The sequence below is a fragment of the Rhyacophila brunnea genome, unplaced genomic scaffold (assembly GCF_057557595.1).
Source record: "Rhyacophila brunnea isolate RB1 unplaced genomic scaffold, BYU_Rbru_1.0 scaffold_23, whole genome shotgun sequence".
NCBI classification, from domain to species: domain Eukaryota; kingdom Metazoa; phylum Arthropoda; class Insecta; order Trichoptera; family Rhyacophilidae; genus Rhyacophila; species Rhyacophila brunnea.
Window position 1 is genome coordinate 12,532,490 of NW_028232893.1, and position 14,556 is coordinate 12,547,045.

The 14,556-nt window shown below is 40.8% G+C and overlaps 1 protein-coding gene across 2 annotated transcripts in view; it reads right to left on the bottom strand.

Annotated features, from left to right (window-relative positions):
• Cap-G (Chromosome associated protein G) overlaps positions 1–8,415 on the bottom strand; it is a 36,974-nt gene extending 28,559 nt beyond the window's left edge. The window contains exons 1-6 of one of the 2 annotated variants that reach the window (XR_015071139.1): positions 8,118–8,415; positions 7,618–7,788; positions 5,111–5,251; positions 4,013–4,146; positions 2,992–3,151; positions 766–947 (exon numbers count right to left, since the gene is read on the bottom strand). Coding sequence is in view for 1 of the 2 variants with exons in the window: in XM_085950151.1 (XP_085806277.1) it covers positions 766–947; positions 2,992–3,151; positions 4,013–4,146; positions 5,111–5,251; positions 7,618–7,788; positions 8,118–8,273 (944 nt within the window). In the remaining variant the exon portion in view is untranslated. The remainder of the gene's footprint in view (positions 1–765; positions 948–2,991; positions 3,152–4,012; positions 4,147–5,110; positions 5,252–7,617; positions 7,789–8,117) is intronic. The other variant, XM_085950151.1, reaches the window with a different exon arrangement.
• Between the last annotated feature and the right edge of the window lie 6,141 nt (positions 8,416–14,556).

The window sequence follows — 14,556 nt, forward strand, 5'->3', positions numbered from 1 at the left end:
TAAATCGGATCAAGTACAATAGTATCGTGTCCGGAAATTTGTACGTCTGCAGTTCACCGTATCACACTTCACCGTGATCGTATTGTATCGGAAATATATGGTCATATATTAAAGACCGTCCAAGCTCTTTGGGTCGTATAGTACAGAGATAAAATGCATGTCTAAATAAAACAATTTTCTTGTCGGTTTACAGGAAGCCAGCGGCAAACAAATTTTCAAAATAGCCGATATACTGGATTATTTGTTAGGATAGGTTAGGTTTTCATTCTTGAATTCATGAATTTTGCCAAAATCGACTATGAAAATAGAGATAACCGTATAGTATACGGTCATTTCTTTCTGATAAGAAAGCTCACGGCGAACTGTGCTACGGTGAAACGTAATACGTACAATTGGACATAGTTATGCAGAAATTAGCCAGTCCACAAAAAATAAAAAAATGAGATTTGATATAGATCAGATGCGAGAAGGTTTTCTCTACATTCTGCTGAAAATAACCAAGCCGCAAAAAATGTATTCTTGAAATAAAATACTATTTACAATTTGACATATTTACATACATTTTTAATAATCATGTTGTTACTAAAGTGCCATTATCTCAGCTCGATATTATTGTGGACTGGCTACATTCTGCATAACTACGTTCAATTTACATGTAACCCAACAGTATAGCCTTAGTATTTTTCAGTTTAATTTTCATATATTTAGAATCTCTCTTCAATGTCTTTGCTTCGAGATTTGTGCCATCAATTCAACATCACTCACTTAAACAAAGACTGCAGCAGATTCCCGGCGACGATAGCGGAGTCTTTGGCACCTTGTATGTTATCCAATCTGACTGCTGCGAGAAGTTCCAGAACACTCCCTTGGTAAGCTCCCAACCAAGCGGGGAGAAGCGCAGTTTCCACCACACGCCTCACCCGAGGACTCCGCTCAATTAACCCTACCTGTAACAACAGCAGTACCCCATAACTATGCATGGATATTGATATGACGTTTTAAGACATTTAAAAATTAAGCGATGTTTTTATCAAATTATGTATATATATATATATATGAGTATATAATATTATAATATACATGGCAGCAATTTGTCAAAGAAAAAAGGAACAGAAATACTGTTACACAATAATAATTATCTGTCTAGGCCTCAGCGTAATGATATATAGAGAGCACCTATTTTTCGGTAAAATGAAGCCGTGTTTCTTGCGTATAACGCACAGTAAAACATCAATTTTATTATTATCAACTTAACTATGAAACGTTATACCATCGTGTTGCTTCTCAGTACAGCTACCAAATTAAACACAACACAATTAACCATATTATGTTCTACTAAAATAACTAAAGATAATTACCACTAACTTTATATTTAACACAAAAACAATAAGTTTCAGCAACACATGCTTGCAGTTTTTAAATGAATGTAAACAGTCAAATCCATATTTACCGGCGACATTCACATAAATTATTTAATTCAGTCGTAGAAATTCCATCTTACTCTAACGCATAGTGCGGAGATATAAGCGTGCCGAATGTTTACTCACTCGCACTTATGGTTCGTTTTTGTTCAGGCCATGGTCTAGCCTGTCTTCTCGTCATATTGCGGCTTTGGCTAGTGGTACCATCAAATGGGGTTATTCCGCCTGGTTTTTCTACGGTGTCGTTAATTTGTATTTTTTGATTTTTTTTATACTATGTATCCATTGTTATGTGGTTTTTATGGTTATATATAGTGCAATTATTAAAAATAGTTAATATTATTTATCTAAATTCTAATATATTGATTTTACTGATACAAACATGTAGGGGTTATTCCGCCTACTTTTAAAAAAATCTGTCTAAGTCATTATCACTGTTACGAGGTCACAGCAATGTAGTAGAATAATGCTCATAACACATGCTGCAAACATGTTAAATACCATAACCCATCTACATTCATCTTTTTTGTGTGTTTTTGCAACGTCAAAATTTTCTAGGCGGTATTACCCCTGTTTCACTGACACGTGCATACATTTTGAAGATTGAACTTAGGGATGTGGAAAAACTATAATTAATTATTTTTTGTACATAAACTATGTTCATAATTATGATATGTTCTAATAAATTAATGTGCATATTAATTAGGTAGGAATATAATGTATGAAATTATTGTTTTTTATGCTTAATTTTTTGTTATTTTGAAAAAAATATAACAATAAGTATCTTTGTAACTGAATACAAAAACTGATTTAATGAAGCCTCTTACATCGAATGACAAAGTAGATACCAACACAATTATTATCCTTACGTGTATTTTTATATTATATTACTTTTTACACAATTTTATAAGACGCCAAGATCAATTTCATCATGCTTCTATCAAATTAGTTTATTAACAAACAAATAATAATAATCCTTTTGTTATACCTGTTTTGGCGTTCCACTAATAAATAATAGACAATTTATTGATATCAAAAAAATAATACTATTAAAAAGTGTTTTGAAAACCATAACCTAGGTGGAATAACCCCAAAACTTCATGTCGCTCTTCGGTACCAGTCCGTCTGGCGTATTTGAAGTCTTTAAAATTCATTATTTAAATATAGCTATGCATTCTAATTGATAACATATTATGGAATGTAGAGTAAAAATATCAATATCGTACCTTCTGTATTTCTGGTATAGGTATATGTATACTGCATATGCACACACCATTTACAAAAGTCAAGTTTTATATTAACTAATGTCAAGTTATAGATCTTTAAAAGGAACAATGTGACTAACTGACAATTTATTGAGAATAAGGTTATAAAGAAATATTTTGTCTACCCGAGTGTAAAAATAAGTAGAGACCATACAAACAAAATATTTTTTATTACGCGGAATTATACTTGGTAGGCGGAATAACCCCATTTGACAGTACCCAAAGTGTGCGTCACCAATTCCCATCTTATATCTTGTCCGGCCGCAGTAGTGAATGAAAAAATAGGGTGGAAAATATTTACTGACCTTCAAAATATGCACTCTCTGTCGCACTTTGAGCTGCGTCACATTGATAGAGGAGACGTACAGAAACGCGGCTTTGCGAACTGATTCGTCAACATCACACAGACGCTCAAATACGTATAGCAGATTTCGTGAGTTTTTTGCGATCGCCAAAATTACAGCCCTAAAAGAAATTGATATTGGCTTTTATACATATCTACATATTTAAGAATATAGCATTTATATTGAACACACCTGGATGTATATCTCTGTAATAAGGTGGCAAACCACGATAATATGTCCGTTTTTCTAAATTGTTCAGGAGAACAATTTTAAACTTCAAAATATATTCAAACAATGAAAGTTTATTTCTCCCAACCTATAAGACCTAGCCATACATACCATATTTCGATATCTTGTAGATCTCACTGAGACGAGTCTGAAGGTATACATAACTCAATTTGCCAAAAAAACAGACGTGTCATATTGTGTTGCCATCTTACTACAGTTGTGTCGCTGAGTTTCAAAACCCGCTATAACACATTTTTGAAATAATATCGATGGATTCGTCATTAAAATCTCTACATGAAAATTTTATCTGCTACGATAACTGTCATTTATGAAACAAAATCAATGCGTCTATCAATACCCGCTATAACACTACTGAAACAATCAAAAACCTTTTTAGTTCAAAAAGTTTTTATTGATTTTCTCAACATAATGAAAAAGTGTTATAGCGGGTTTTGAAACTCAGCGACACAGTTCTAATACGGTGATTTTTTTTGTTGGCCTTATATTGTTGCTGGAAATTACAGCCAGAATAGATAGTGAATAACTGATGTAGGTAACTACTTCTTTTTTATAACTTTACCGAGGCATTGGCTATGACCCGCTGTCATATCGCCTCTACTATTTTACCGAGCTCTTCAGTCTTCCCTGATATGTTGTCCCGGATTGGCCATGTTCTTTTCCCAGACGATTTTACTTTTGAAATACCTTAATTTTAAGTTTATTATTAACTCAAATACAATATATCATGTTTAACCGTCTGACAGCCGCACTAGGATCAGATCTCATGTGGAAGGTGTAAGATCGGGTGACGGGGTCGTCGTCGTCCATGGGATTCTGCAATCGCTGCAGGGCGAGCACGGCTCGGCATCTGACAGTCTTTCGCACATCCTGGGTTAAAAAAAAATACAGCCATGTAAATAATATGCAATATGTACCTCCGTCGATCTGGGGCTACCTAGTCTCATTGCTGAATCTAATGCAGGCACTCTATTGCTATGCGAATTAGACGACTTAGGGCAATACCAATCTAAATAAAAGTCTTCACAGCTAGACTAGGCTAGAATCATGCTAGAATACTGTAGAATGCAGAGGTCGTCAATCTTTTCCAGAAAAAGAGCGCAATACATTTCACCCTCGTTTAGCGCATAAGGTTTACAGCTCGCCGCCCACTATAAATGCCTAGCATAAACATTAGTACTTGTGGCTGAGCGTAACCTCCGGACTACTGTAAAAAAAAAAGTGAGACAAATGAATTTAGCACCCCACTAGTAGATACATCATTTTTCCGATACATTGTTGCGTGTTCGCTGTGATTGTTTACCTATGCATCAATTATGATCCAAGAAAATCAACCTTGAGATCCGTAACAAACACTGACGCAATATTCGCAAAATATTTGATCAAGAATGTTTTTTCCATATGATCCTAAACCAATTGTTTCATTTATAGATTGTAGATCGATGATAATTGTAGAAAATAATTGACATTATATTATATTTACGTTTTATGTGTTATAGGTAAAGTCTTTAGGATCTGCACTCATAGTGAAAAACTTTAGTCTTTATAAAAAAAAACTCCCGGGTATTACACAACGTCAGTGTAAATGTAATACCAAAGAGTTATTTTTCTTTATGTTTCCTTGACATATTCTGTCAAACATTTTAAAAGTTCTTAATTAGACTGACTAATCGTTTCTCATATTAAAATTAAAAATATATTGTGTTACATAATATCGACAAGGAATATTTGTTTGAAGAAGTTCCAGAGCGCTGACCTGGCACACTCCGGTTCTACTACACCACCGGGCAAAGAATCAGGAGATTTTAATAATATTATGATTGAGTATATTCACTTGAAGTCTCTCCAGCTGTGAAGCGAGTATCTTATCGCAGAGGTCATCGTCGAGTGAGGCTTCCTCTCCGAGTGCACCTAATATCAAACCGAGCAACTGGCAGGAGCGTTGTCTCACTCCGTGGCCTGAGACTGCGACACACTGCAGGTGGAAGAAAAATAATTTATAATACAATCATTGCTCAAGAGATTGGACTACTATAATAGATGGGAGCAGTGGTGGTTGCTCTAATAACATTCATGCGCACTGCACTCCTCATAATTTTATAAAATAAATCATCACTTATTGCAATGTAAACTATTTATTATATGATAATTGTTGAATCCAATGTGTACCTTTATGTTCGTAGGTAAGTATGTGAAACATTCTTTCGATTCATGATTAGGGAATCCAATCCCGAGCCAAAATTCTGATCCCGGAATTTCGGGATTACAATTTGACAATCCCAGGATTGGCATTTTCTCCATTGTTTATATAAAATTTTTATATTTACAAATAACATTGATAAAATCGGTCAAAAATAAATCTAGTATAATTTACACTATTTAAGACATTTATTGTTAATATTGTATACGTTCAATCTTGGAAATACACAAGTTTAATGGAGTAAATAATATTTTAATATAAATAATAATGTGAATTTAATATGAGATTGCTGTTTCTGATAGTAAAGACTTAATGAATGGGTTAGGAAGATTTAAAATAGTAAAGCAAATCATGGTGTACTTATGGGCTTTCCACTTCATAAATCTAATTAGTCAGCCAAATATGAAACTGCCGTAAAACGTATGAGATCATGGTAGAATTACTTTGTTAATAGTGCGAAGCATTGTTTTTTTCCAATCTTTCTCATATTTATTAATTTATGTGAAAAAATAAAATAAATCGGCAACTTACACATGGGTATAAATCAAACTTCATTCAAACTCAGTTTATTTCTAATGTAGTTATTTGTTATTAAAAGTATTTTTTCTGTTATATTTTCGTTTTTATTTTATTTTCCATAAAAATTGATAAAAAAAATCAATCCTGAAAGTTTCGGGATTATGTTTATCAATCCCGGGATTCATAGGTATCGAAAATGGCTCGGGATTGGAATCCCTATTCATGATGTATGAATGGGGCTGTACAGAATGAGATAAATCAATAATTTTATTTTTGCTAAATCAATGCGTCATCTATCTATCAAATATCTATGGTGCATTAACCAATGAAAAAAAAGGCTAGCCAACAAAAATTGGGGGTGAGGTTGAGACAATTGAGTTCAAACTCTGTTACCACCTGCTCCAGATACTCTGTTGGACACGATTTTATACAATTGCTCCAAAGACTGCAGATTAAACTGTGGCTGCAGGAAAATTGGTTTCAATCATTCATGACTTTGTGATAATTGTCATGGCCAATCTTCAACAATAGAACATTTGCTAAAACAAAATAAAGCAATGGCGACATCTAGGAAGGTATTATAGATTGGGCATATTTCTTAGCGGAAGCTATGGTAATTGAATAGAATGACACAGAAATCATGGATTTTGAAGAGATTGACGAATAAGAAGAATGGTAGAATTGTAGAATTAAGTCTACAACTGGGGACACCACGTTAAAAAAATATGTTTGACACTCTACATCCCAAATAGTGTGGATTTGTTCTGAGAAGAATGGAAGTTTTGTACACCATTGTACATAACGAAAACTTCTAGGAAAGTCGTAGAGTTTGTTTTTGTTTCTGTTTTTGTCTCAGAATCAATTTTTTTGAGTTATTCAAAAAACTGTTTTTGACCCACTGTAAAAAAAAATTTTTTTTTCAACGGCCGCAATGGCCAAGCAGCTTACACATCGGCTTATGTCGTGGGTCCCAGTTTACGAAACTTTAAGCTTCTTTGATCTAGTATCAAATTCTGTATTTTGTTTCATTTAGTAATGTTGTTTGTTTATTGAGTATTTTTTCTGAAACCATTAGTATATCGTCACCTCAATACTACAACTAGAAAACTATGATTTCGTCATTGTTGGGAAAATGAAATTTAAACTATACTTGATGAACATAAATCTAGGCTATAAATTATTATTTAAAATAATGGAAAATTGTGCTAGTCGAATTGGGGACAATTAAATAATTTTCACGATGGCCGCGCGGCTTAAATGTCGGTCTGCGCTGTATCGGCGTGGGTCCCAGGTTCGAATAATGGGTCTGGCTAGTAAGTACACATAATGTTTTTTCAATTTGTGTATGAGTCACGGACGGACCTAATAGGTTGAGCAAGTGGCTGATATCCATTTCTCGTAAAAACAAAATCTGTTAATACAAACCTCCATTCTGTGGAGGCCCATATGATCCTATTAAGATCGGACATGGTCGAAAGAAAAAAAAAAGAAAGTTTACGGGCCCCTTAAGGCTAAAGTAAAGTGGGAATGGAAGCGACATACATAGCAACAACAAGAGGTTGAGAGACATGCACAAATAATAACAATGCAATAATAAACAAATTTTCCACTATGAAACTTACATCGAATATCACATTAAAAATATAGTGTAGAAATTCCTCTCCATCATTTAGAGCGGCACAAAAGTTGGCAACGAACTGAAGAACCCTGTCTACGTTACCATTTGCATCACCAAACAAGAACAGATAATGCAGAGCATTCGTAAAACTATCCATAAATGCATTTTCGTCTATCTGCAATAAATAATATTGTTTATGGAATTACAGCATTCAAACAATAAAGGTAATTTTATTGTAGGTACTCCATATTATTCTTGTGATCGAGGTCTTTTGAGTACAAAAAACAAACCAAAACCTAAGACAACCCACTGTAACCCAAAAATAAGAGGTTGTGTTAGGTTTTTGGTTGTTTTTCAGTAGGTTGTGGTCTGATTTTCGATCTAAAAACACCTTAACCAAAATGACGATATGGAATATAGGTACTTACTATAATATTAACCAATATAAAATTATATTATACACAATAATTGTAATCGAATATATCATTATTATACTTTTAATACCTTGTGAAAAATCTTCTTCATTTCTTTGACGTACTTTTTGTGTTGAATAGTATTGAACTGTACATTGTGAAATATTTGGAAGATTTCGGGAATGTTTCTTGACACGGCAACCGGTTCTGGGTATTGGCTGGTAGAACTACTGTCTACTATAGACATTTTAAATGTGTTTTATATAAGATTCGGTGTTTTTAATGGGTTTATATCTGTTTTAAAACAAAATTTACTACAATTAAAACGTCAAACGGTCTCCAACTTAATTCAAATCGTTGAGTTTTGAAGTTTGAAGTTTGAACGCCACATCAATGTTACCATTATGTTAAATAAAATAACTAGTAAAACCAGCGCCATCTTTCGGCATCGGCAATGGTAATACTCATTCGTATTCTACATACTTGAAATTTATTTAGAACTCTTTGCACCAAAGACTTTCCACGGTGCCTACAAACGGGCACGTAAATTTAATCATAGACTGAAGCTCGTTTTGTAGGCAAGTGCCGACAGATGAAATGGGCCGGAATCGGACATAAAAACGCCCCATTGTGGATTTTTTATCAATACTTCAGCTTGCAAACAATTTATGATAAGCGTATTTTCATTATGAAAAGTTCCCGCAATAAAAACTTTATAAGGATTGAGGGTAAGAAAGAATAATGCAAAATGGAAGTATTTTATTTTTAATAGCAATACAAAAAACACATAATATTTTGAAAAAATAAACACAAATCGATTAATAACAATAATGTTTCTTCTTCTTCTTTCTTCTTTGGCCATATCCGCCCCTTAGCTGGAGCATATGGACTCCACGCGGCGCCTCCAAGAATCCCTGTCGCTCGCCAGTCTTCTTGCTTCGTTCCAGGTCAAACCAGCATCCCGTAGCTCCTCCGTATACACTCTGTAGATTGTAGACTATATGTTAGTGTATTAAGACCCCCAACTTATAAATGATTACTGATTACTATTGATTCTGCTATCTAACCCAAATGCCTAACATGGAGCGTACTCCACCGCCTCGGGAAGGTCCTGATCCTCACAACACACCATCTCTTGCGGCATCCACATCTGGCCACGCCCCATTAACGACTATACGATCGTCAAAAAATAAGACGCGCTCGCCTAAGTCACCTGGGAAGAAATCATCATCAAAGGCCACATCTCCGGACACTATCACGGAACCCGAAGCCAAAAAACCAAAATCCAAGAACCACCAACCAACCCCTCGGCATGCTGACAACGACGCTTCTTCATCGTCCTCCGGCAGCGAATATGAGGAAACTAGGGAATACACTGCCGTCGACACGGACTTATATGAATCCGTCTATCAAGACGTGTCCACCTATATGAACGAAGTAATTGCGGCCTTCCGCGGCAAGCAAGCAGGAGCCAAGGAACGCATCAATAACACCCTATTGAGCCTCTCAGAAGCACAAGGCAGGCAGAACATGACCATGGCGAAACTTGAAAAAAAGACCATCGCCCAAGAAGCCAATATTAAACACCTAGAGGGGCTACTAAAGGACAGGACAATTGGCCTCAATATGCAAAAGAAGGCTATCAAAGACCTGCACACGCAAACTAAAACCCTTAAGACGCTTCATTCACAAAAACCGGCAGCACCAGCAAACTTCCACACCACCATCGCCGCAACGATGCCAGCGCCCACATCGTGGGCCACAGCCCTCGGCAGAAGAAGCCGCCCTCCCACTGTAGCCTCCACAATACTCGCTCCACCTCCGGCCACCGTCAACAGCCATTTCCCGTCCCTGCCTTTAGCCCCCAGACCGGGCGTTCTATTTTTCCCGACCGGCTCTGGGGAAAAAAATATCGGAAGCCACAAAGGACCTCCTGAAGAAAGCATTTAATCCCAGATCAATCGGGGTCCAAATTACAGGGATCCGAAACGTGAGAAACGGAGGAATTATTGTTCACCGCCGCTCCGAAATCGAGGCCACGGCCCTCGTTAAGGCCATGGAGACCTCGGAGGCTGCCCTAAGAGCTGAGCTCGCCAGGAAAAAGCAGCCTCGGGTTATTATTTTTAATCTCCCTTCAACCCTTACAGAACCCCAGCTCCGGGAAGCCATCTACACCTCCACCAAGGAGCAGACTGGTCTGCCGGAATCGGCGTACAGGGATATTCGAATCAGCCACAAAGCTGGCACGAAGACCGGCAGATGTCACTTCGTGGCTTTCGTCCCTGGTGCAATTTGGTCTGCCCTTTTGCCGACCATCCCACCAATAGCCTCGAGTGCCCTGCAAGACTCCACGCCGAGCTGCGCGAAAGGGCTATGGTGGAATACACTGCCGCGCGATTATCACCTTCGCCCAGTTGAACGTGAACTTGAGCAACGCCGGCTCTGCGGAGTTGATTGAGGCTATGCAGGCCACCGGCATGTCGCTGGCGCTGGTGCAGGAACCGTACCACTGGGGTTCTGAAAAGGGCCCCAGGCTCGCTGAAAAGGGACTTAGGTGCGCGGGCCTCGTTGTCAGCGCCAGTTGTACAGAGCCAAAGACCTGTATATTCGCTCTTGACCCTCGCCTTGGCGTGCTGTCGCTCTCGCATCTGTCGACTGAGCTGGTTGCGTGTGCAGACATCAGCTTACCCGGAGGAGGCAGCGTGGTGGTTATTTCCGCCTATTTCAGCTTTAAGAGTACAAAGGAACACGTGGTATCGCTGCTTGTCGTGCATCTGTGCGGACGCCAACTCGCAGTCCCCCCTCTGGGCGCCCGTGGATCTCCCCTTGTGCGACGCGGACGTCATCAAGGAGCTGGTGCACCAGCACAACCTGGTCGTCCTCAACGATCCGAATAGCATGCCGACTTTCACGTCGCATGCAAACTCCGGAAGCACTTTCATCGACATCACCCTTGCCACTGAGTAAGTCGCGAGACGTATCAGGGGCTGGAGGGTCCATACGAGCGCCTCCATGAGTGATCATCGGTTGATCACTTTTGAGCTGGCCGCTGACTCCTCGCACGATGGCGTCTCTGACGTATCCCCTTTCCCGCCCACGCGTTTCAGAACGCGTGACGGGAATTGGGAAAAGTTTGAAAAAGCGCTTTCCAAAAAGCTTGATAGGACTTCGAGATACCGTTTTCCGGACCTGAACTCGGCCGCTTCACGACTGACTGCAGACATCACCGGAGCAGCCGAAGCTTCACTCGGATGCTGCAAGCCCAAGCCACCCAGCCAGTCACCGTGGTGGACGCAGCAAGTTTCGAACCTGCGCGACTTTTTCAGGAAAGCACGCAAGGTCCATCAACGTGCGTGCCGACTCAAGCAACCACCTGCCTCTATTGATCTTCTTGCATCCATGGCTAAGTCCGCCCGATACGACTACAAGAAAGCAATTACTCAAGCCAAGAAGGACTACTGGAGGAACTTCGTCACCATCGAGGGGGGTTCGGACCCTTGGGGTCCTCCATACCGTGCATTAAAGCTTGGTCTCAGACCGACGAGCCTCTTGTGTGGTATCGAGAAACCGGGTGGCGGATACACCAGTACCGAGTCTGAAACGGCTGCGGTCCTACTTGAGGCACTCATCCCCTGGATGACGAGTCCAGGGACGATGCCACCATGAGTATGGTCTACTTTGAGGCTTCTCTTCCTATCGACACGGACCATTCATCGTTGCCCTCTGAACAGGAGATCAATCGCATCATTAGAACGTTGATTGTTGGCAAGGCCCCAGGCCCGGATTGCATTGACAATATACTTGTCAAACGCACATGGGCCATCACCGCGCCAGAAATTACCAAACTTTTCAGTGACTGCATCAAGAGCGGCACGTTCCCCGACTGCTGGAAGCGGGGCTTACTGAAGGTAATCCCCAAAGCCGGCGGCCGAGAACCGCCAAGCCCCAAAGCCTACCGTCCTCTAACACTCTTGCCGGCTCTCGGTAAGGTGCTGGAGAAACTTCTGTGCTACAGGATTGAAGCCCACCTGGAAGAGCATGCGCCGCTTTCTGATAAACAATTTGGATTCAGAAGAGGCAAATCAACGACAGACGCCATAAGAAACGTAATTGCCATCGCTGAAAATTCTCTCCGTAAATACGTCCTAGGAGTTTTCCTGGACATTGCAGGTGCGTTTGATAGTGCATCCTCGTCTCTTATACTTCAAAAGCTTTGGCTCAAAAGACTACCAGGACATTTGTTCTCGTCGATTCAGAGTTATTTCACGAATAGATCGATCGAGTTTTATGTTGGTTCTACCACAATAGAGAGGCGCACCAGCATGGGCTGACCCCAGGGCTCTGTCCTCGGGCCCCTCCTCTGGAACGTGCTCTTCGACGATCTCCTTAGGATCCCGCTTCCAACCGATTGCACTGTCATCGCCTACGCTGACGATGCGCTGCTGTTGGTGGAGGCCGACAGCAGGGCGAATATTGAGAGTGCCGTCGGCGAAGCCTTAAAGTCAATTGAGGCGTGGGGTAAAGTAAGCAGACTATCTTTCGCACCTTCCAAGACAGAAGCCATTGTCCTGAAAGGACCGGGACGACTGAACTGTAAGCGGCCACCCACAGTCCGCTTCGGTGACATGAGAGTGAAAGTGTCAAAGATCGTCACCTACCTGGGCGTCCAAATGGACACTATGTTAAATTTCCATCATCATGCCTTTACCCAAGTCTATAAGGCTGGGAGGGCCTTCCATAGGTGGGCCGTATGGCTAGTGATGGATGGGGCTTAAAAGTAAGGGCGCTTAAGATTGCCTATGGCGCCATTTATATGGGGATCGCCGCCTACGCTGCTAGTGCGTGGTGCTTGCGTATCCCGAAAAGTGTCAAACTTAGCAGCACTCTTTTAAGCGGACAGCGCAGCGCGCTGCTTTCCATAACCAAGGCCTACCGAACAACTTCTACGGCCGCGCTCCCGATCCTGGCTGGGATTCTCTCACAAGATCTGCACATACAGGTCAGCGGCACGTCAACGATGCTCTTCAAAGGCGAGGAGACCGTTGTTGGTGATTTTCACCTAGCCCCGCCTCCTCGGCTTGTTGCTGAAAAAGTAACCTCGTTGAAGCGGACAATACGTCTCATGACGCTTGACGCGGCGTGGAAGACCTGGCAGCGACGGTGGGATGAATCAACCAAGGGCCGGCACACATATATGTTTTTTCCAAATATTAAATGGCGATTGGAGATAACCAAATATCTGACTCCTGACCATCACACCAGTCAATTTGTGACTGGACACGGTGGGTTCGCTGGCAAGCTGAGCTTGGACTTGTAAGCCACATCCTCTGGGAATGTCTTAGAATATGCTCCGAACGGGAGGAGATGCTCAGGTCGGCCCAACCAGCTGTTGGGCCCATCGGGCCGTCCGACTTGGTTGCTACTAAGGCCAATTATCTTGCATTTAAAAAAATTGCGGCGTCTTACTGCGGGCGTAAAGATCTCTTTACATAATTTTTGCTCTCCGTATGATTAGCTTAATTATTTTATTTTATATACACTAGAATCATTTTTATTTTCATAATTTCCCTGTGCTCTTCTCTCCCCGGCACTTTGCATCAGAAAGTAACTTTAAACTTAGTCAGAGCTCACTCTGAGCGTAGCAACCTTAGTCCTGGGTATCTCCTCCTAGGGCATTCCCAGCCTAAAACTTAACTAGATGCTTCACATCGCCAATGTAGGGCCACGTGATTAAGACCGGGTGTGGTGCGTGGCGGGATTAACTTTAATATGTAGATTGTATTTAGCGGCCTTCCAGGTCGCCGGAATCCGGTTGGCATGAAGAACAGGCAAGCCAGGTTAAAGTTCTCTTCTGGCATCCGCAGCAGGTGGCCGAGCCAGGTCCAACGTCGCCTCTTCACTTTCAGCGTGATGAGAGGCTGCTTGGTGCGTTCTCTTATCTTCTCGTTGCTCCTAAAATCATACCACCGCACACCCAGTATTCGTCGCAAACATCTGTTTTTGAAGCTCAGTATACGGTTGCTCGCTACCGTAAAGCAGCACTGTCAGAATGCAAGCATCGAATAGGCGGCATTTGACCGAGTCCCAGACATTTCGCATCGAGTTGAATGTTGCTCCAGCCATTCCCATTCAGATAGCGAGCTCTTTCTACAAAATGCCATTTCCCGTGATGTGTACTCCCAGGTACTTGAAGCTGTCGATGCTCTCGATGTTTTGTCCATCGCTAATCAGAGGGAAATCTGGATCAGGACAGGTGCTATTGCACAAGAAGTTGGTTTTCTTCGCGTTGATTTTCAAACCAACGCTAGAGGAGTTGTTATGCAACCTGTCGATTGTCTTTTGAATGCCCTCCATTGAGTTGTCGAATAGGACAGCATCATCGGCGTGTTCCAGGTCGCATAGCTTCACCGTGGGGGTAACAGGTATGCCTCGGTCGGGTGGTATTGACTTCCGTAGTATGAAGTCAAAGAGAATGATAAAGAGAAACGGTGCAAGGACACAACTCTGTCTGACTCCGGTCATGACCCCGA